At 44.7% G+C, this 22,924-nt stretch overlaps 3 protein-coding genes, 3 non-coding genes and 3 pseudogenes across 8 annotated transcripts; 4 read left to right on the forward strand and 5 right to left on the reverse strand.

Moving 5' to 3' along the window:
* The first annotated feature begins 255 nt into the window (after positions 1-255).
* Positions 256-329, forward strand: TRNAI-AAU (transfer RNA isoleucine (anticodon AAU)). The gene has a single exon. It is a non-coding gene; the product is annotated as a tRNA-Ile (tRNA).
* Positions 330-2,133: 1,804 nt separating this feature from the next.
* Positions 2,134-2,330, reverse strand: LOC136478701 (U2 spliceosomal RNA). The gene has a single exon (XR_010764418.1). It is a non-coding gene; the product is annotated as a U2 spliceosomal RNA (small nuclear RNA).
* Positions 2,331-3,068: 738 nt separating this feature from the next.
* On the forward strand, positions 3,069-3,149 carry TRNAL-CAG (transfer RNA leucine (anticodon CAG)). Its single transcript has one exon. It is a non-coding gene; the product is annotated as a tRNA-Leu (tRNA).
* A 3,343-nt stretch (positions 3,150-6,492) lies between these two features.
* On the reverse strand, positions 6,493-6,900 carry LOC136469341 (uncharacterized). Its single transcript, XM_066467567.1, has one exon. It carries the CDS (start codon positions 6,898-6,900, stop codon positions 6,493-6,495), a length of 408 nt encoding a protein of 135 aa, XP_066323664.1.
* Positions 6,901-9,121: 2,221 nt separating this feature from the next.
* Positions 9,122-9,826, reverse strand: LOC136472504 (uncharacterized). Its single transcript, XM_066470205.1, has one exon. The coding sequence runs from the start codon at positions 9,824-9,826 to the stop codon at positions 9,122-9,124; it is 705 nt and encodes a 234-aa protein (XP_066326302.1).
* Positions 9,827-11,388: 1,562 nt separating this feature from the next.
* Positions 11,389-14,045, reverse strand: LOC136472505 (uncharacterized). 3 transcript variants are annotated; one of them, XR_010762369.1, is made up of 2 exons: positions 13,680-14,045; positions 11,389-11,541 (listed from the first exon to the last, which is right to left on the reverse strand). XR_010762369.1 is itself a non-coding variant. In XM_066470206.1 (2 exons), the coding sequence occupies exon 2, from the start codon at positions 13,285-13,287 to the stop codon at positions 12,358-12,360; it is 930 nt and encodes a 309-aa protein (XP_066326303.1). In that variant the 5' UTR covers positions 13,288-13,587; positions 13,680-14,041; the 3' UTR covers positions 11,809-12,357. The 3 variants fall into 3 exon arrangements, 2 of the variants coding, with proteins under 2 accessions (XP_066326303.1, XP_066326305.1); XM_066470206.1 differs by lacking the exon at positions 11,389-11,541 and adding an exon at positions 11,809-13,587 and having other exon boundaries at positions 13,680-14,041; XM_066470208.1 differs by lacking the exons at positions 11,389-11,541; positions 13,680-14,045 and adding an exon at positions 11,809-13,163.
* Positions 14,046-14,355: 310 nt separating this feature from the next.
* On the forward strand, positions 14,356-17,145 carry LOC136469342 (hsp70 nucleotide exchange factor FES1-like; annotated as a pseudogene).
* Positions 17,146-18,729: 1,584 nt separating this feature from the next.
* LOC136472506 (uncharacterized) lies at positions 18,730-20,047 on the forward strand (annotated as a pseudogene).
* Positions 20,048-20,967: 920 nt separating this feature from the next.
* Positions 20,968-22,083, reverse strand: LOC136472507 (uncharacterized; annotated as a pseudogene).
* Positions 22,084-22,924: the final 841 nt, after the last annotated feature.

Consider the following 22,924-nt stretch of genomic DNA (forward strand, 5'->3'; position numbering starts at 1 on the left):
ATTTTCCCATCTCTCTTCTTTAATTGCTGTGTCACGTCATCTTTTTGCTTAGTTGACACTCCAATTGATGAATATAAAAACCATCGTTTCATGGTTGGAAGTGGTTTTACTTATATTACCGCTGCACTTGTAGTACATCAGTTGGTATGCTGCTCATTATAAAAATTCACGTTGAGGCTTGATGTAAGGTGATTGGCCTTTGTTTATAAAAGTTATATTTTATAAAGTGTATCGCACTGTTTGTATTTATCAAATGGCCTATTAGCTCAGTTGGTTAGATCGTCGTGCTAATAACCTGAAGGTCGCAGGTTCGAGACCTGCATGGGCCAGGACTTTATTTTTGTTTCTTTTTATTTTTTAACTCTATTCTTTTTAATTTTTACCTCCTTTATTTACCCTCTGTCTTCTACTGCTGTTTTTTTCCCTCTATTTTACTTTCAGTTTTGTACCACGTCCCCTTTGTTTACATGGATTTTGTTTTTGTTTCTATTTATTTTTTTACCTCTATTCTTTCTATTTTTTTTACCTCTATTTACTTTCTATTTTGTACCACGCTGACTCCTTTATTTACCCTCTGTTTTCTACTGCTGTTTTTTTTTCGCTCTATTTTACTTTCAGTTTTGTACCACGTCCCCTTTGTTTACTTTATGTTTTTTTCCTATTTCCTCTGTGTACTTTCTATTTTTTCGGTTTCCTATGTGTACTTTCTGTTTTATATAACATTCCCTTTGTTTACTTTCCGTTTCCTATTTACTTTACACCATCCATTTTGTTATTGCGGAACGAATAGAAAAAAATTTATTTGCTCCTACCAATATATATATAAACATAAAAAATCATAAAAAAATGGAACAAAGATCACCTTAAAACGGTGAGTGTTGAGTGGCATGTAAAAATAGCCTAGGTCCTCAATAATATTAACTAAAAAGCGTTTTATACCTATTTTCTCTACTATGCGATCATATATTATTTTTTCCTTTGTTTACTTTTTTGTTTTGCACTACTGTTTCCTCTACTATAATACTGGATAATTATACATTATTTGACCTCCTGGACGAGCCATTGTAATGTTTTTTGATTCTTTTTTATTTATGTTTTCTACTACTTTTTTTTCCATATTATATAATTATAGATTTATACTCTCTCCGCCCTATAATATAAGGGATTCAAGCGACTTTAAAATAAGAAGACTAACAAAAGACCACCTTGCCCCTCGCTAATCAGGATGGAGAGAGTAGTTGAGTTGTTATTTTCTTTAATTAATGCTGGTTGTCTTAGGTGACGCTAAGTATAAAAGGGATCTCAATACTTAACAAAAAAGACAGAGGAGAGAATGGATTGAGGACACATAATACCTTGTGTTTATGTATAGATTTTGAACTTTTGATCTTTTCTATTACAGGACGGAGGGGATATTTGAGATGCCGATTTACAGTGTTGATGTCATGGAGAAGTTAATCAATGTGTTCATGCTAGAGAGGTTTTTTTGTTTCCTTTTGTTTACTTTCTATTTTGTACTGCTGTTTTCTCTACTATACAAGTTAATTATATATTATTTTACCTACCTACCTGCATGAGCCATTTCAATGTTTGCCGTTTACTTTTCTTTTTTACTTTATGTTTTCTACTACTGTTTTTCCTTCTAGGTAATTACATATTATGTTTGACATACCGATTTACATTACATTACTTCTATCATGGAGAAGTTAATCAATGTATTCATGGTAGAGAATTGAACTTTAGGTTTTACCGCATTGAGCCATGTGTTGTCTGCTCATTGCAAAAGGCACTTCAGACTGTGATGGGTCTTGCATGATCTGGTCCTTCAGCTCCTCCTACTGCATGCCTGCTTCATTTGGCATAGGTAGAAACACTCTCCATATGGCACTGCTTCGATAACAACTGTGAAGAGAATGAACTGCAGTCTGAATTCTTGTTGAAAGTCTTTCACCGTTCAGTCTAATTCGCATTGAATAATCATTGTATCACACCTCATAGAATGCTGCAACTGCAACCATTTAGACGTAGATTGATCCAGAGCAACACAGTTCAAGAACTACAAACATCTAGCTAATCAACTCTGAAAATTTGAATTATAGCCAAGCTAACTTTAAAACTTAGAATTAGAATTGGTTGGGGTGTGCCAGGCCTGGCCAACAGTGCAACGGCTAGGCGACACTTGAGAAACCTAGTAGCAAGCTACTATAGTGGATCCTCCCCCATAAAAAATAAATTTAATATCACTGTGAGACGATGTCTCACATACCAGATATTAAACTGATAAGAACAGATACTACACTTGATCTTAGCCAAAAGGCCGAGAAAGGTATGATTTGGCTAGAAGCCCTGTGTCACCTTATATAGTGAGTCTACGCCGCCATGCTTCTTGGTTAGGCGAGCTGGTACTAAACGGGTGAACCGGCTGCAAGCTCCATGGCGGCCATATGTAATAATGGGCCTTCTCTACTTAATTAGGCTCACTAATCCTCCAAGAAAAGTACTAGTTAGGCCAGCCATTAGGACTCATCGAAGCCTCCTAACGCATCGGTCCGAAGGTGCTTGCTTTTCTTTTCTTTTTTTTTCCTTTCCCAAGTAATAGTATTCTATATGAATTACTATTATATTCATTAAACTAGCGACATTTTACCATTAATTGGCATAAACATTCAAGAAACTCTCAAGTTGGTAAGGACGGAACCTTACTTAAACAGGGCGTAATAGCATGTGCATATTTGCTACTACACCTAATACTAAAAGGAGAGATTTTATTTCTCTAAATTTTGATCCATCACACTCTTCCTCCCGGTCTATGTGTCCCTCCACTCCTCCTATTTTACTAAGAATAGTGGTACATGATAAATTCAATATTAGAGTTCTAATTGGTTTGTTATCCCATCTGTGATCTGAACTCATGAGTCACACTCGTATGAGTTAGTATAGCACGTATCGAGCTAAATAACAGAGTTATACTCTAAAATGTATTAGCACATATGAGGCAGTGCATATTTTGTTGCAACACATAGGTAGTTTTACTTGAAAACAATAAACATTATGACTTATAGGCATATGTCAAGATGGCCGAGTTGGTCTAAGGCGCCAGTTTCAGGTACTGGTCCGAAAGGGCATGGGTTTGAATCCCATTCTTGACATGTTTTTTGTTTTCAGCACAGGTCTGCTTTCTTTTCCTGTTTTTTCTTCTCAGTTTTCAGTGCAGGTCAGCTTTCTTTGCTTAATACATGGTCAAACCTTTTCTTTATATAATATATAAAAAGCTTACTTTGTTTAATATTATTTTGTGGGAGGAAATACATATGCTTGGACTTGGTACAAGTTCACACTTCTGTGTCTTCCATTCCAGAAATTATACATAGCAGTACAGCTTGGAAAGGTTTGCAGTTTTCTTTCGTGACACCTTGAACTCGGCACACCCGGAGAGCTATCCAAGTACTGTCCCGTCCCGGAAATCTACAGGAAAACATTGAGCTGGAAGCAGTTTTTTTTTTTTTGCCTCTTATATTAAGTACAGTCGTAGAATCTGTTCGGATACAGACACACACCACCACACACACGCACACCTCACACATACGGTATACGAACAAATCTACAACTATACCTAGACAACGAACACAGCTGAGAGGTACTCGAAGATCATCAGACTCCGAGCGTGGCGGGCACGTCACTTCACCATTATGGTACATCTACGCGAGAGGCACCTGAAATTACTTAGGGAACTACCGTTCCCAGGTGAGACACCGGCGTCGAAGCCAGGCTTCGAACACGGGCGGGCAGCGTGCTCACCTGCACCACTTGCCAACCGAGCCAGAGCTCGTTCTCCAGCTGGAAGCAGTTATAACAGCTCTAAGAAAACAACTTGCGTGCGTGTCTGTCTTGTGTGGATTTATAGGAAACCGGTGCCTTGTTGCATCAGGATCAGCTAAAGTGTAATTTACTTTGTGCAACCCGTGTTCACAGCTTTAAGAATGTGAGTGTGAGTTTTGAACAATCTCAAGATGATATTTAAATACATGATTATCTTTTGCATGAGTAAGCATGCATGGCAGCTTATACCCTAGTGCCGGTTGCTGTCATTTCTGGCCTTTGTGTTATTCACCATTAATTTGACTTGTGAACACTTATGAATTGTGAGCTCAACTGCGCAAATCTCATGTTCATGGCTTAAGCCGGCACATTATAAGTTAGAGCAGATTAAAATTCACTTTACAAGGATCCTATGCCTGTTGTTGAGCCACATTCCATGTGCATATTAACAGTGGCCTGTGGCCGTCTCATCTTTTATTATTTTCAAATACAAACATGAATTGTACTGATAATTCATCGGGCGTCCGTCCATCCGGACGCCACTTTCCGGGCCTGCGCGTACAAGTCCAACAGGCCTGCTTACTGTCTATGTGGTATGAACCCGCTAGGGTGAATCCCGATCTTTCGATGAGAGAAGGTGGATAACTCGATTTGGGGATGGAGATGACGTTTACGGCCCGACTACAACCATCCAAGGATGCTGCGCCTTAGCAACCGATACACCACCTCTAATGGTCGTCGTGATCTTGTGGAGCACGATCAACCAAACCACTAGGATAATTCCTGCAAGCAATCGAGGAACAAGCAAGAACAAATAAAACAAGCAACTCAATTGCAAATATGGAGGTGAAAAACCAATCTGAACTCACAAAGTTGGGGTTCTGAATCAAGTAGAACGGATGGTCTAGTCAACACACGCGTCTACAAGGAAGTAGCAATGGCTAAACTTTGAACAAAACAAAATCCAATCTATTTGTGGTAGCTCTAATCCTTATTAATACCTAAGAGGACGACCAGGGGGGTCTTGGTGTCATGCTCCAACCCTAGAACACGTCCTTATTGGACCCGACTTGGTAGAAGGCCCATCGGGACAAAATAAGGCGACACAACACCTTTAACAGAAAAACCTCTCGGTAGTAATTTGATCATTGCGGACGCCTCAGGCAAGATATAGACATGAGTCCAAATCCGTATGAAAATAGACTTCATAAGGATTCCATGGAGTACTTGAACTCCCAAAACGGAGTCCGGATGAGGTCGTGGCGGCCGTCGTAAGTTGGTGCAATGTTGCAGTCCAAATCCAGCCCCAAAACGTGTTGGATTTGATCTCTTTCTTTCCTTGGGCCAAAAGTGACGTGGTGTCCTGGTGGAGGACGTTGGGAATACTTGTACTTGGCCCCCAATCAACTTCTTTGTCCTCCATGCCTTCCGTGTGTCTTTAACACTCCTTTTGATCCATGTATGTATTTCTGAAAATGATAATGAACACACATCATGGTGCAGCATCAATTCATCAAATGTATCAAATACAATCATGGTAAAGGATTGTTTCACCTGTGAATCAAAAGTTGCTAATATGGTTGTATCCAGGCATGTGATGTAGTAGAAACTGTACTGCTTTGTTTTCCCTAGAAATGGAAGAGGACATAGAAGAGAAGCTGCTTCAACGATATGTTCTTGGCTATGGTTTTACCTCTATATATAACGATACAAGCCGAAGAAGTGACGTTGCTGACCTAATGACCTTGCAGACAACAAGAATCAAACTGATAATGCTGTGTCATGCACTGCTTCTGGCCTTCTGCAACGAAACCAGCCATCTCCATGACAAGCATCTCTAACTGCACTGGAGCTTATGATCCACATGTGATGTCTAGGTCAGAGGCGGCAAACTTATCTGCACGAGTGTGTACTTTAATCTCTTATTGAGATTGTGAGATCGGTGAGTAGTCTTGCATCCAGAGTGAAAGAGACGGAAGGAACAGTTGACTTCGCAATTCATGATTCTTCGTGCGCTCGTGCGCAAGCATTGCTGGCATGCTTGGCCTGCCTGCTCTACTTACAACATTTAGAATCTGAATTGTCATTTCTGATACTGCTCCACATACTGTGCAAATTTATTATGCGTTGGGTCTAACTGAATCGCATCATCATGTTCCGAGTATTGGCAACAAGAATCAGCATGGCAGCTTACTCTAGTGCTGGTTACTGTCATATTCCCTGCGTGTTATTCCATCTTCCTGAAACTGGCATGTTATTAGTTGTTGAGAGCAAGATCCAGTTTACAAGGATCTTGTGCCTGTTGTTGAGCCACATCCCATGTGAATACTAACAGTGTCCATCTCATCTGCAATTTTCAAATACAAACATGAACTACTAACTTTTAGATAAATTAGCTCTGACCCGATCATTCTTCTAATGAAGCTCCCAGTTTCTGGTGACTGTTTAACTCTTTGCCTGTCATCCATGGTAAGTTTAAGGAAAATTAAGGAAGAGATCACAAAAAATGACAACATCAGATGGACCAAAACTTTGCTTTGTGGATTAAATTTCTTTCTAGATAGTTTCTCTCATATTTACATAAAAAAATTGATGATCAGCAGATCCTCTAAAAGGTGGATGCTGATCACAGGCTGTCAGACTTTGTATGATCTATCTATAAACTAACACTATTCAGACTCTGCTCTGGATCAATTTCCTGAACAAAGCCGCAACTTCGCTCTCATCAACAATGTACAACTCTAACTCCTGCAATTGCTCCTCACTCACAACTCTCCTCTTCTGGAATGTCTTTGAGACAAGAGACCACTTGCTAGGACTCGGCACCGCCAAGAGATGTGACGATGTTTCTAGCATGGAGACCGCAACCTCTCTGGCTTCAGACAATAGCTTGATGACCCTGCAGTTTTCCTGATCGGCTGCAATGGACTTCTTGCTGATCTTCTTGAATTGTTTCTGTGCTTTCTTCACCAATCTGATGTAGGACTGGATCATGACTTGCACAGCTGCATCGTCTCCTCTCTTGAGAGCCATCTGCATGTCCATGATGCTCATCTTGAGTTCTCCAAAGCTCTCCTGCATGGTGTTGCAAAGATCGAGCAAGCTATGCTATGCATCAGTGAGCAAGCTATGCAATGCGAGATGAAGAGCTGTTACGATGCTGGTAGAGTGGTGGAGGCAGCAGTTGACCTCATTGTTCACGCCTGCTAAACTGTTGCCTGGTTCTGGTGAATCCTCATGCAGCATCACTGGCATGTTCTTTTTTTTGTTTAATTGTAGCGTGTAGCATCTTTGGCAATCTCAAGATGATCTACTGACATGCATTGTAATTTGGTGGCTTTGTGCATATTGTGCTCCTGTTCTCCACAACAAATCATGACAATTCAGTCTAGCGCATTCGTGCATCCTCAAATCACGTATATTGTTTACTTAGCAGTGTTGGTGTCAATCTGGTTGATAAACACTTTAGATGAATTTGTTATGTATCATTCAAGTGAAATCTTGATGAAATTACTCAAATTTTCTTACCTTTGCAGTCACTTTGAAGATCCATGCTCTGAAAAAAAGAAAATAGAAAGAAACATATTAATAACTAATAAGAGAGAGGACAGAAAGATCTAGCAATTCATTTTGGTGGGTCAAATTATGAGTGTATAGCCAAATTATACTCATATACATAGGGTAGAAGTAGATGGCACAGTTTCCTAGGAAATACAATACAACTACTTAAGAGATCCATGTTTTTTAGGAAACAGGAGGGTACCAGCGGGACGGGGGTGCCCCTCCACTTGATGCGGTCCCAGGGCGTCCCCATTCAGCAGATCAGGTTCCCGTCGTCACCGTCACCGCTTCCGGCTTGGATCGCCGGTTCGTCGAAACCCATCTACACGGCGCCCAGTACCCAGCCGCACCTACCGCCGCTCCTGACCACCGGGGTTGTCATGGCGCCCTGGCTCTGGGCGTCCTCAACGGTGGGGTGGACGGCCCCTTGTTCCACGGCGGCAGCCTGATGCCGACGCTCTCCGCCGCATCGCCCTCGCTGGACAGCACGGGCGCGGCGCCCTCGGCCGCCGCCCAAGTTTTACAAGTTGGAGTTCGCCACATACGGTTGGGGAGGCACATCCCTCCACCTCGTTCTCCATCGAAAGTCCTCCGCTCTTCTCTGTGCGGTGCAGACCAGCAGCCGTCTGGCGGGGAGAAGGCGCCACTGGCCGCGAGGGCACCTCCGCTGGTCGCTGTTGCGACCACTTCCAGGTGGCCATACACATGCACCCCTTTTGTCTACATGGTGTCTATGGGATCCAGGAGGCTGTACACATGCAGGTTTTGCGAGCGGATGGTGTCCACCTTATGTTCAGGAGTCAAAAATAAAGAGTCCCAGTCTATTTTAGGTTGAGAATAATAAAATAAGTCAAGATGTAGTGTGTTAGGTTGCAGCTCGAGGACGAGCTACATGTCCAGGTGGGGTGTAGTGTTAGAGTACGTCAGGGGCCTATTGGGCTTGGGTTGGCTGTATAGTCCATTAGTGTTATGGTTAATTAGAGATAATGGTCGTTTACTTAAGGGTCAAGTAAGCCTGGCTTGGGAGTCAAGTAAACATCTCTATATAAGGAGAGGAGATGTATCAATCTAATCAAACAAGAATTAAGAAGAAAATCCTTTCCCTCTTGCTCGACCGTGGGCAAGGCCCCCGGCCAAGCCTCCAGCCACCCTCGTGTAAACAGTGCCCACGGGTACTGTAGCAGCCGCCTCTCCCTGAGCGCTCTCTCCCTCTCAATCCTCCAGCCCCATAACAATTCCACTCAACAGTAAATGCTAAATTATTGGTTTTTTGGAAACGAATCGTGGTAGGAGATAAATTCTCATTGTTTGGAGTTGGCATGTCTTAGCTAGGGAGAGCAAGATCCACTGTAAAAGGATCTTGGGTTTGCTGTTAAGGCACATCTCATGTGAACAGGAATATTATGGCCAACTCATTTTCTCATGCTAATGTTGAATACCAAAACACGTGTATTTCCCTAACAGCTCAAATGATGTTCACCTTAGTTCTAGTTTCGCTGACCTTTGCATAATGCAAAACAAAAAAAGGAATGACTGGCAAGGATGCACACCATAAAGTTAGCCACAAGAGACAGAGACCAACTGCCAACAGGAAATTGACCAAAAACTTTGCCTCTCATTTGAGTATTTTTCTGTACATTTTCTCTCATATATATGTACAAACAAAATTGTTTGTATGATCAGCAAATCCTCTAAAAGGCGGATGCTAATCGCAGGGGGTCAGAGTTGTTGTATGATCTGTCTACAAGCTAAGAGTATTCAGAAGGGACACTCTGCTCTGGATCAATGTCCTGAACAGTGTCCCAACTCTGCTCTCAAGATCAACAATGTCCAGCTCCAACCCTTGCAATTGCTCCGCCTCGCACAGGACTCTTTTCTTTTGGAACGACTTGGAGACAAGTGACCACTTGCTAGAACTTGGCATCGCAATCTGCTTCGACAAGAGATGCAATGTCGATTCGAGGATTGACACAGCAATCTCCCTCGCTTCAGCAACCAGGCTGATAACCCTGCATCCTTCGATGTCAGAAGCAGTCTTCTTGTTGACCTTCTTAAACTGCTTTTGTGCCTTCTTGACCAAGCGCGCATAGCACTGAACCCTGGTCTGGAGAGCCGCGTCGTGTCCTCTTTTGAGAGCCAACTGCATCTCCAGGACACTGGCCTTGAGCTCCACGAAGCTCTCTTGCACGACGCTGCAGAGGTCGAGCAGGATGAGGGAGCGCTCGAGCTCCTCCTCAACTGCCTTCCTCTGGCTGCTGGGCACGCATGTGAGCGCATCTATGTGGATGTAGATGCTCCCGAGCTTGCTCAGACCATCCACCATGGTTTCGATGGTCGCTGAAGGCAGAGAGATGGCTGCTTTCAGGCTCAGAATCTGTTCCGCAACATCGTTCTCGCTGGAGCAAGGGCTTGAAGGCATGCTGGCAGATCTCAGGTGGTACGCCATCTTTGGAATTGGTGAAAGCTGTTAAACACTGAAACTTCTGGGGGTGGGAAAGAAGAAAGATCAAAGGCAAGCTGCTGCAATGGGGTGTTCCGGGCTTCAGCTTCCTTGTTTATATAGTGAAGGAGGTGGATGCAACTGCAGAGCTGAACCAGCAGACAGGGAGAATCATTCTCATGTGTGACCAACTGCGTGCTTATGCGCTGCAACCGAAGCCAACTAATAAGAACTGCATTGTACATTGAGCTTGATTACGAGGCTGTCATGTCTATGCTATGGCCGGCAAGCTCGCCTGCACGGACGGAAGGGCGTCGTGATGAGCATCTGATCCAGATTGTAAGATGGATCAATTAGCCTGCAAGTTGCCGGTGGAGGGGCGAACATCTAGTTGACTTCGCCTCCCAGCTCCAGGTTCCCATGCATTCCGATCTGGTGGGTTCTGATATGTTTAATTGAAGTGAGCATCGCTGGCATATTCTTTTTTTTTTGTTTAATTGACGCGTGTAGCACCTTTGGCAATCTACGAGACCAATGTTTTTGAGGCGTCGCCTAGGCGACAAGGCGTGGTCGAGGACCTGGGCGTCGGGATCGCCACGACCTCAGCGTGTATGGCGTCCGCCTCATAGGGTTAGGCGTCGCCTAGGCGCGAATGGCGTCGGGCGGACGCCTACAACCGCGCCACGGACGCCGGATGCCGGTCGTAGGGGAAGGGCGCCAAAAGGAGCGTGGCCTTGCGGGAAATCGACCGCGCGCCCGCGGGAAAAGTAGGAGGCGCAGGAAATCGACCGTGCGAGTCATTCACCGCGAGTGCGGGCGAGGAGAGGGGAAGAGAGAAGGCGACGGACGGACCTCGACCTCCGCTGGGCGCGGTCTCTGCTCGTGTCCACCGGCCGGCCGCCCCTGCCGCGGAGCCGGCCCTGCATCTCCGCTTCGCCGTCCGCCCCTGCCGTGGAGCCTGTCGAGCCCTTCCGCCTGGCCGTCTGCCCCTGCCGTGGAGCCTGTCGGGCCCTTCCGCCCCTGCATCTCTGCTTGACTGCGCCTCCGTCAGGCCCTTCCGCCTGGTATGCCCCCACCTCCACTCTGCTATCTGCTTGTCTGCTGTCTGCTCTGCTTGTCTTCCGTTGGGCCCTTTTTCAAATCTCGTGCTCTGTTGTCTGCTCTGCTTGTACTGCTCCGAAGTCTGAATATTGTATACTCTCTGCTCTGCCTCCTCGTGCTCTGCTCTGAACCTGGATATTGTATACTCTCTGCTATATGGCAACAAAGGAAATAAAGGAACATGGGCTCAAGAATTGGCAACAAACGAGGTATGTATGTGCTGCACTAGCATATAAAATTCTAGCTTACAACGCCTTACAATGTGTGTATGGCGTCACCTAGGCATCCGCCACAAACGCCTAGGCGTTGTGAAGGGGGCGCGGCGCCTCAAAAGCATTGTACAAGACGATCTGCAGACGTGTTTGTAATTTTGTGGCTTTGCTAGAGCATGTCCTGCTCCTGTTGTCTGCAACAAATCATAACAATAGTGCATTCGTGCATACTGTAACCCTTCTCTAATGGACACAGCAGTGTAAGTGTTGCTGTCATGCAAGTCACCTGGTTGCTGAACACTTATTTTTATGAATTGCTATGCATCATTCAAGTTAAATCTTGATGAAATTACTGAATCTCTCTTACCCTTGGGTTCACTCTGAAGATTCATCCTTTGAGGGTTCACTCTGAAGATCAACGCTCCGAAAAAAAGATCATAAGAAGCTAGAAGGAATCATATATTCATATTAATAATAAAAAGGACAAAAAGATCTAACAAATTCATTTTGGTGGTAAAATTATGAGTGTATAGCCTAATTATACTCATACATAGAGCAGAAGTAGATGGCACAAAGTCCTTCCAAATACAATACAACCATAAGAGATCCATGTTTTTTTTTCTGGAGGAAACTGGAGGGGTAAACCCCCTACTGATTATATATGTTAATAAAAAATATAAAGGTGTATACAAAGAGAAGGCCCCATATTAATATCAACTGTGCAGTTGTACAGGATTTCACTCAACAGTAAATGCTAAATTATTGGTTTCTTGGAAACAAATCGTGGTAGGAGACAAATTCACATGGTTTGGAGTTGGCATGTCTTAGCTAGGGAGAGCAAGAACCACTGTACAAGGATTTTGGGTTTGCTGTTGAGGCACATCTCATGTGAACAGGAATATTATGGCCAACTCATTTTCTCATAATGTGAAAACCATATTTCAATAACAACTCAGATGATGTTGACCTTAGTTATTGTTTCGCTGGCCTTTGCATGATGTAAAAAAAAAAAGGAATCACAGACAAGAACACACACAGTAAAATTAGCCACCAGAGAGAGACCAACTGCCAACAGGAATTTGAGCAAAAACTTTGCCTCTCATGTGAGTAATTTTCTGTACAGTTTCTGACTATATCTGTACATACAAAATTGTTTGTATGATCAGCAAATCCTCTAAAAGGCGGATGCTAATCGCAGGGGGTCAGAGTTGTTGTATGATCTGTCTACAAGCTAAGAGTATTCAGAAGGGACACTCTGCTCTGGATCAATGTCCTGAACAGTGTCCCAACTCTGCTCTCAAGATCAACAATGTCCAACTCCAACCCTTGCAATCGCTCCGCCTCACACAGGACTCTCTTCTTTTGGAACGACTTGGAGACAAGTGACCACTTGCTAGAACTTGGCATCGTGATCTGCTTCGACAAGAGATGCAATGTCGATTCGAGGATTGACACAGCAATCTCCCTCGCTTCAGCAACCAGGCTGATAACCCTGCATCCTTTGATGTCAGAAGCAGTCTTCTTGTTGACCTTCTTGAACAGCTTCTGCGCCTTCTTGACCAAGCGCGCATAGCACTGAATCTTGGTCTGCAGAGCCGCGTCGTCTCCTCTTTTGAGAGCCAACTGCATCTCCTGGACAGTGGCCTTGAGCTCCACGAAGCACTCTTGGACGGCGCTGCAGAGGTCTAGCAGTATGAGGGAGCGCTCGAGCTCCTCCTCCACTGCATTCCTCTGGCTGCTCGGCAAGCATGTGAGCGCGTCGATGCAGTTGTAGATGCTCCCGAGCTTGATCAAACCATCGACCATGGTTTCAATGGTCGCTGAAGGCAATGAGACGGCTGCCTTCAGGCATTGCAGCTGTTCCTCAACATCGGTCTTGCTGGATCGAGGACTTGAAGGCACGCTCGCAGATCTCTGGTGGTATGCCATCCTTGGAATTGATGAAAGGTGTGAAGCTACTGGAGATGGAAGAGAGGACAAGATCAAAGGCAAGCTGCTACAATGGTGTCTCTTCCCGGCTTTGGATTCCTTGTTTATATAGCGAGAGAGGCTGAAGCAACAGCAGGGCTCAACCAGCAGACAAGGAGAATCATTCTCATGTGTGGTGTGACCAACTGCGTGCTCAGACGCTGCAACCGAAGCCAAGAATCTCATCACGCATTGAGCTTTGATTACAAGGCTGTCATGTCTGCATTATGGCTGGCAATCTCGCCTGCACGGGCGAAGGGCGTCGAGATTAGCATCCGATCCAGATCGTGAGATGATTAATTGGTCTGCAAGTTGCCGGAGGGTGGCCTCAGCTCCAGGCTCCCAAAGCATTCCAATCCGGTGGGTTCTGCTTTGCGTGCCCGCTTGCATCGAAGTATCCTCAGTCATCATCAGATGATTCAGCTTGCTATCGCGCTGTCATGTCGCAATTAGTGGCAGCAGCAACGGATCCGCTCGAGCGTGTAACTAAGATGATGCACACGCTTGCCATGGATTAAAAAAATTGGAGAGAAAAGTGTAATGGAAGAAGAGGGGAAGAAGCGGAAGGTGGGGCTGACCAGATCGTTGCGGCAACCGAGAGTCCCACCCCCCACAATTTCGGCGGGGGCGGCGGCGACCTTGGTCCTTGGGGGCCGTCCTGCCGTTGCCCTCGCTACTTGGTGACCATGGTGGTGACCCGCCGGGCGCCGGCGGTGGAGATGCTGGCGCTAAATTGGCTCTCCATCCGGAACAGGGGCAGCGGAAGCCGCCGCCGGCGATCGGAGGGGGAGCGCCCCGACGGTGAAATGTGTGCACTCAATTGGGCCACGGCCAGTTTGCAAATTGCCCCCTCACTTGGATAGTGATTATCCTAAAAAAAAGGATAGCTATTATTTATTAAATGTGACTGGAATATTTGTCAAACTCAAGATGATCTACAGACGTGTTCTATAATTTTGTGGCTTTGCTTATGCATGTTGTGTTCCTGTTGTCTGCTACAAATCATGGCAATTTAGAGCAGCCCCAACGCTACACGCCGGCTGTTAGCCTCAGCCTCCACGTCCGCGTAAAGACGTCTTCATCAAAATGCGTTGTGGTCCATCATGATTTGTGAATGGGTTAGTGGCAACTCAACAAAACAAGACTCGTTAAATCTATTAAAACAGCTTATCGCCATTTGTCATGGCTGAGAAGTATTTAAATCTTGCAGAACCCTACTATTCATCTCTCGCCTCATCGCTGCCCAGCAAGAGAAGGGGGATGACAAAGGACCCCACTCCCCCTCTACTGGAACGACCTGTTGAAGTGCAGCCTTGCCAACAGCGACAACACCAACCCACCGCACGCTCTCAGGTCTGCTCCTGTCACATCTAGATCCCTTGCTTCTTCCCTCTGCTCTTGTCCTGTGTCAAAACCTTAATTACTCCTCCATGTTCGTCAGTTCATTTGCTTAGGTTTTGCTGTATTACTCTGCAACATTTCTCCTGTCCTTTTGTACTCGTTTTGTTGGGGAAAAAAACTGTAGACCTTAGGAGTCAGACTAAATATGCTCAATTTTTGCTATCTTACCGTGTTTGAAAGCAGACAGGTGATGAGATTTAACCTCCTTTATCTAATTTGTGTGGCTAGTAGGTTTATCATCTGATAACAAAATTATCGTACTTAATTTTAGTGACGTGGATCAAACGTTTGTTTTATTAATTTCAAAAAAAAATTTGGTTCTACAGCATGGAAGACAAAAAAAATGTTTCATGGAGGCCATGCAAGCTAACACAATGATGCTGTGAAGATTATGAAGGATATCACTCTGGTGATGAAAACTCAATAAGATGTCTTGCAGTCTCAGGGTGTGACCCTATAGAACGTTGAAGGTATTGCTTGGGGCATTCCGATACTTCCTCAGTCAATTGTTGTTTATGTTGATTTGCTCAGTAATTGCCTAATTGGTAAAGATTATTGACACTTCTAATCTGACTAGGACATAATTTAACGTGTTGGCATGCATGCAACTCTTAGTTTGTATAGCATGGTATGGTAGGATCATAGCATGGTGTGGAAACACAATAAACACTAAACAGGGAAGCTATATGTTTGTAGTAGTCTAGGCTGTTAATTGATCTGGCAAACGATTTCTGTAGGATGCAAATATAGCATTGGAGGCACTTAGCAGTTATATCTTTCGTTGCAAAAGAAATTGGTAGCTGATGGTCATATGAGAGATTCATTATTGTGGTGTTTATGTGTTGTCACTTTTCTATTTGTGAACCAAAGCTTCCAATGTTATTTTTGTTGTGTATCCTTACAATTTGACTTGATGGACATAGATATTTCTCACCCTTAAGTTCTAGGGGTTGTTGGCTCTGGAATAGTAGTTTACTCGGCTCTGTTTTCAGGTATATTGGTTGAGCTACAAGAGCATGTTGAATCCATTGACATGGCAAATGGTATGATTCATGGTTGTAATTAAGACTTCCTTGTAAATGCTTATTCTGGTGGTTACTGTGAATGACTCCTAATGCATATGCAATTATTCAAACGGATCTACATTCTATCGGTGGGCCTCTACTTGGTTACTTGAAAAATTCAAATGCTGCAACTGCCAACTGAGCAATGTCGGCAGAAGTTGAGAGTACAGTTGTGCAAAATAATCCCAAGAGTCATCAACTTGACATGAAATCCAATGGACTCGAGCCACTGCTGAAAAACTTCAAATCGGATCCAAGTACAAATGCACAGCTTTCAGAACCATGTCTTGTAATTATCATTCAGCATCATACGGAGTATAATCCTTTGCAAGATTTTTACAGTTAATTTGCACACAGTAGCTTCTGTTGCTTATGCTAACAATTTTTTTTACAATTTTTTTGCAGCTCTGATTCGTCATAATGACCTGGAATTTCTACATTTTGTTTGGGAAATGGCTTCGCTGGGTTGAAGAATGCTCTTGGCTCCTGTGATGCCAGACTTTGGTATGTCATATGATAACCGTATTCCCTGAATTCTGCATGAAATGTTTACAATTGGGTTATTTATCTTAAACCTTGTGTCATAGGCAGGAGACTTGGGGTAAGCGGAGTCTGTATGGGGCTCTGCCGCTCTGGGTACCAAAATTATACCTAGAATCCTAATGGGCCCTATGAACAAGGGGTTGCATACCGACGAAGTCATACTACCCCATTGGGATAGTTCATGTGATATTGAAATTTCTGTGCTAATGGTAGTGTTGGTGTGAAGGTCATTTTATTTAGCTGTAGTATTCTATTTTGCTTAAATTTCAACCTGTTGTTTTGGCTGAAACTTTTTCTGCTGGCATAATTGTTCAGCTGCAATGTGAATGACATAATTCTGTTGTATCGTTCCAGGAAAGCTCTGGCTGCTGCACAACACGGCAGGCAGGAGTGTTGCTACAGAGTTTGATCTTCCAAAGCTGATGAGACCACGCATCCAATAACGATTCCTTAGTTCATGGAGCTGCGCTAAGCGGTCTCCTTGAGTTGGCACAGGACAAGACATCTGGTAACGCTCTACCTGTCCAAGACAAACTAAGGGTGCGTTTAGTTGGCCGGAATTTGGATGTGCAAAGTTTGCATAGTGCCAGATTCCCTACTGTAGTATTTTATTTGTATTTGGTAATAATTATCCAACCGGTGACTAATTAGGCTCAAAATGTTCGTCCCGCAAAGTACAACCAAACTGTGCAATTAGTTTTTAATTTCGTCTACTTTTAGTATTTCATGCATGTACCACAAGCTTGATGTGACGGAAAATCTTCTTTTTACATAGTGCCAAAGTTGGGAACTAAACCAGGGCTAAAAGACGTCCTCTGGATTCTTGAGTCGACGATCTCCATGCTGCTCGCGAGGAGCTGCAGGTGGTCGACTCGCTCTGGAAGGAGTGCTACAACGAGCCATCGTCCCTCAGGGAGAAGGGCATCGTCGTGCTTCCTGCCTTCCTGGAGAGGACATGCCCTAGCAGCAGCCACCGGATGTCACAGGGAAGATGCCGCTTCGCACGTGGCAGCTGCAAGACCTGCTCAGAAAGTAAGATGATTCTGATTCTTGCAGTGTGTTGAAGGATCTATCATTGCTGCTTGGCGCCAGACTGTCGTCAACCTAATTCGGATTTTTTAGGCTTAGGCCTGGTTTAGACTGAGATTAGGAATCAGGATTTGGCACTATAGCACTTTCGTTTGTATTTGACAATTATTGTCCAATTATGGTCTAACTAGGCTCAAAAGATTCGTCTCGTAATTTACAATCAAACTATGTAATTAGTTATTTTTTAATCTACATTTAATACTCCATGCATGTGTTCAAAGATTTGATGTGATGAAGAGAGAGTGAAAAAACTTGCAATCTAAACCAGGCCTTATAGTGACGGGTAGTGTGGAAGGCTGAAAGAGGCCTGATGGAAGTTTGGCCTCTGTCCCGTGCAAATTCTACGTCATCATGTACCTATCTGTAATCGTGTCCTGAATTCCGATGGTACCCTTGCATTCGGATTCATTGTGAGAAGATGATTGATGTTTGTGTCTCTGATTATCGTATTTAATGCAACTTGGGAATTCTCCTGCACAAATGTTTGATTCTTTATACATGATTGATTATCTGATCCAGCTATTAGGCCAGTCTCAATGGAGAGTTTCACCTCACAGTTTCCAACACGTGAAACTTTGATATGAAACGGGTCTCTCCCACAGTGCAAAGTTTCATGGCACGGTTTCATCCCTTATTTTACTATTCACGGGTCCCCACCTATCCCTATCATCCCTCTCTTCCCCGCGTGGTCCCGGAGAAGAAAAGTCGCGATGAAACGAAGGAAGGGCCTCAGTGCAGGTTTCACGGCGTTTCCAAAGTTTTGGAAACAGTGCGGATAAGTTTCATGGCCATGAAACGAATCTCTTCTCTCTCCTCCCAGTTTCATGCAAAAACTGACGTGGCACCTTATTAATTGTGCATGAAACCCCCCATGAAACTCCATTGAGACTGGCCTTAGTTTCACGGTGTGGACATTGAAGAGCCTGCGTCTGCTCGCACATGTATAGTTTGAACATTAAACAAGGTGCTACTCAATTTCAGAAGGCTGCTGCCTCGTATGGAAACTTCCAAACAAGCAGCATTATTAACGAACATTCACAAAAGCTTAATGTATAATAACGCTCACTTTGGCAGGGTTTTAATAGGGCTGTAGTGTCATCAGAAGCCGAAACCAGTGAAGCTAAAGAGAAAAGAAAGATTTTGATGACCCAGTGTCCCAGTTGATACGATAGGGATGAAAACAGATAGGCGGATATCACTGATATTATATTTGTTTTTATATTTCTGTCCGGATTCGGATTCGAATACAGATAGTGTAAACTATGTCGGATATGATACGATTAGATATCGACATCATAAATATATGATTTAAGTATTCGGATACGGATACGGTATCGAATGTTGGATATCTAAACTCGGATATAGACAGATCTCAACCCCTCTAAACGGATTCGGTTTTGAATACGATCGAAAAATATCCATACCGTTTTCATCCCTAGATACGACCCAATTCATGTGCACATTTTGTTTCTTTTTTTTTTTTGAGCAGAATGTGCACGTAGCCCAGCAAGCGGACGATACGGGCTTCTTGGGCAGCTCAGCGTCTCTCCCCCACTCGCCCACATCGCCGCCGGTCGCCGAACAACCTGACAACGCGCATCGGCGCATAGCCCGACGCCGACGGCCTAAGCGCCTTCCCTCCGCAGCTAGCGGCCGAACCTCCGCCGTCGCCATGATGCGCCTTCGAAATCGCCTCCTCCCTCTACTCCGCACCGCCTCCCCGCTACCCTCCCCCATCCACTGCCGCGCGTGCCTCCTCTCCACCTCCACCTCCACCGCCATCCTCCCCGCGCCCTTCTCCCTCGAGGACTACCTCGTCGCGTCCTGCGGCCTCGCCCCAGCCCAAGCCCGCGAGCTGTCCAAGAAGGCGTTCCACGAATTATCCAAAATATCCGAGAAACCATTATAGGAGCTCTTCTACTGTCGCCTCATCTCCGCGTCCAATCCCGATGCCATCCTCGCTCTGCTCTCCCGCACCGACATCGCCGCCGCCGTCTCTGCGGACCCGCTGCTCCTCCGGGCTTCCGTGAAGAACATCGCTCCCCGCCTTCTTGCTCTCCGGGACCGCGTCGGCCTTTCCACTCCCCAGATTGCTAGATTCCTCCTGGTCGGCTCAGGTGCTCTCCGCCACTGCGACGTCATTCCCAGGCTTGAGTTCTTCATCTCCTTCTACGGCTCCTTTGAGCAGGTCCTGGTCGCCACAAACAGGAACCAGGGCCTCCTCACGGCGAGCCTTGAGAGGGTAAAGCCTAACATAGCTTTGCTTCGTCAGTGGGGTGTTGGAGATATTGCTAAGCTATGTTTAGAAAACCCGTGGGTGCTTACCTTCAACTGGGAACGTGTGAAGGAGGTTTTGCTACTGGCAGAAGAACTTGGGGGTGCCTACCACTTCGCGGATGTTTAGGCACGCGGTGTCCGCAGTTGCCGATATTTCCAAAGAGAAGGTTGCTGCCAAGCTTGAGTTCTTTAAGAGGACTCTTGGTTGTTCTGCGTCTGAGGTTTCCACTGCAGTGTCCAAGATGCCACAAATATTAGGACTATTTGAAGAACTTCTTCTCCGCAAGATTGAGTTCCTAGTCAATGAGGCTGCGATGGAGCCATGGTACATTGTGGAAAGGCCTGTCCTGTTTGCAATGAGCCTTGAGAAGCGGTTAGTGCCCCGACATTATGTCATGAAGGTTCTGCTGGAAAAGGGATTGCTGAATAGCAATACAAGCTTTTTCACATTAGCTGTAATTGGAGAGGAGACTTTCAAATCGAAGTTCATCGACTGTCACATGGGCTCTGTTCCTGGCCTTGTAGATGCTTATGCTGCAGCTCGTGCTGGTATTGTGCCCCCTAGAGTGTAATTTAAGCATCTCATTTTGTGGTTTAGGTGGGCGGTGGAACTGCAACTCATGCTCATTAGTGGCTGCCCACTGTGCAGGCTTTCTCAGTTCCGATTTCTGCAATATAACTACTAGTCTTATCAACGACGGGTCATAATCCAAGGTTTAGTTATAATTATTTAGGAAAGAGCTGTGTTTGACTTATTCTGGATCTTTAATGCACATCTTGTTGGTTTCATCTTCTGCCTAGTATATGGCTGAAGATTATCCTTAACTTCATTTTCTTCTGTGGTTAAGTCCTTGTTGTATGGAGGTCTTCTTGGATGATTTCACTGTCTATGGACGGGACAGAATTTTGATGACTGTTTGGCCAATCTTGAGATTATTCTACAGCGTTGTCTTGAAGCTGATTTGATACCCAATTGGGAGAAGTGTCATTTCCTGGTTCCAGAGGGTATTGAGGTTGATAAAGCCAAAGTTTTGGTGATTGTGCAAGCTGCATGGCAGGCCCAAGATCAAGGTTCAGTGGAAAAACCACCCTGAACTGGACAATCTGGGTTTCTAGTACTTTCATAGGATTCAACACACAATGGTAATTGCTAACTTATTTGTTTCTTGGAAACAAGTCGTGGTATTACGAGAGAAACTCTAATTGTTTGGAGTTGGCATGTTTTAGCTAGGGAGATCAAGATCCACTGTGTAAGGACCCTGTGCTTGCTGTTGAGGCACATCTCATGTGAAGAATATTCTAGCCAGCTCAGTTTTTCTCATACTCATGTTGAACACAGGAGAACGTGTATTTGCATAACAGTTCAAATGATATTGGCCACAGTTCTTGTTTCGCTGGCCTTTGCGAGATGTAAAATATAATAAAGGCATCATAGGCAAGTATGCAAACCATAAAATTAATCACAAGAGAGACACCAGCTAGCAACAGGAAATGGACCAAAATTTGTCTCTCAGTTGAGTAATTTTCTGTACATTTTCTCTCATACATATACACACACAAAATTGTTTGGATGATCAGCAAATCCTCTAAAAGGCGGATGCTAATCACAGGGCCCAGAATTGTGTGATCTGTCTACAAGCTTAGAGTATTCAGAAGAGAAACTCTGCTCTGGACCAACGTCCTGAACAAAGTCCCTACTCCGCTCTCAAGACCAACAATGTCCAGCTCCAACCCTTGCAACTGCTCCGCCTCGCACACGATTCTCTTCTTTTGGAACGACTTGGAGACAAGTGACCACTTGCCAGAACTTGGCATCGCAATTTGCTTCGACAGGAGATGCAATGTCGATTCGAGGATTGACACGGCAATCTCCCTCGCTTCAGCAACCAGGTTGATCACCCTGCATCCTTGGATGTTAGAGGCAGTTTTCTTATTGACCTTCTTGAAAAGCTTCTGTGCCTTCTTGGCTGAGCGCGCATAGCACTGAATCTTGGTCTGAAGACTGTGTGGTCTCCTCTTTTGAGAGCCAACTGCATCTCCTGGACTCTGGCCTTGAGTTCCACAAAGCTCTCTTGCATCGCGCTGCAGAGGTCAAGCAGGACAACGGAGCGCTCGAGCTCCTCCTCCACTGCCTTCCTCTGGCTGCTGGGCAAGCACGTGAGCGTGTCGATGCGGTTGTAGATGCTCCAGAGCTTGCTCAGACGGTCAGACCATCAACCAGGGTTTTGATGGTCGCTGAAGGCAGAGAGATGGCTGCTTTCAGGCTCAGAATCTGTTCCTCAACATCGGCCTCGCTGGAGCGAAGGCTTGAAGGCATACTAACTGATGGCACGCCATCCTTGAAATTTGAGAAAGCTGTGGAACACTGAAACTTCTGGGAGTGGAAAAGGAGAAAGATCAAAGGCAAGCTGCTGCAATGGTGTCTTCGGGGCTTCGCCTTCCTTCTTTATATAGCGAAGGAGGTGGATGCAACTGCAGAGCTGAACCAGCAGACAGGGAGAATCATACTCATGTGTGACCAACTGCATTCTCAAGCGCTGCAACCAAAGCCAACTAACAAGAACTGCATTGCCCATTGAGCTTAATTACGAGGCTGTCATGTCTGTGTTATGGCCGGCAAGCTCGCTGCACGGACAAAAGGGCGTCAAGATTAGCATCTGATCCAGATCGTGAGATGGATTAAGTAGCCTGTAAGTTGCCGGTGGAGGGGCGAACATCTAGTTGACTTCGCCTCCCAGCTCCAGGTTCCCATGCATCCTGATCTGGTGGGTTCTGATATGTTTAATTGAAGTGAGCCCAACTGGCAAAATCATTATTTTTGGTTAATTGAAGCATGTAACACCTTTGGCAATCTACAAGACGATCTGCAGACGTGTTTTGTAATTTTGTGGCTTTGCTAGAGTATGTCGTGCTCTTATTGTCTGCAACAAATCATGACAATAGTGCATTCGTGCATCCTCTGACCCCTCTCTAATCAACTTCTTTGGTCCTCCATATCTTCCGTGTGTCTTTAACACTCCTTTTGATCCATGTATGTATTTCTGAAAATGACAATGAACACACATCATGGTGCAGCATCAATTCATCAAATGTATCAAATACAATCATGGTAAAGGATTGTTTCACCTGTGAATCAAAAGTTGCTAATGTGGTTGTATCCAGGCATGTGATGTCCTCATCATTCTCCCCTTCTTGGCTGCAAGTCATCCTCAACTTGCTCCAATGGCATTCAAAAGTGCTTGCTTTGATGTTGGAACATAGAGCGATGGCTATGCTGCACGACCACAACCAGCAATGCTCCCTTTCTTTAGGATTACCCTGTTGCATATGGGAAAAATTAGGAAAACTTTGCAAGATAGTGTTAGTGCAGTCCCCTATTCGTTCATGGTATTGTAGCCCATAAGGACATTTCAGATTATAGCAAATATAAACTTTATGCACCAAATATT

Source organism: Miscanthus floridulus, chromosome 8, assembly GCF_019320115.1.
Source record: "Miscanthus floridulus cultivar M001 chromosome 8, ASM1932011v1, whole genome shotgun sequence".
Lineage (NCBI taxonomy): Eukaryota > Viridiplantae > Streptophyta > Magnoliopsida > Poales > Poaceae > Miscanthus > Miscanthus floridulus.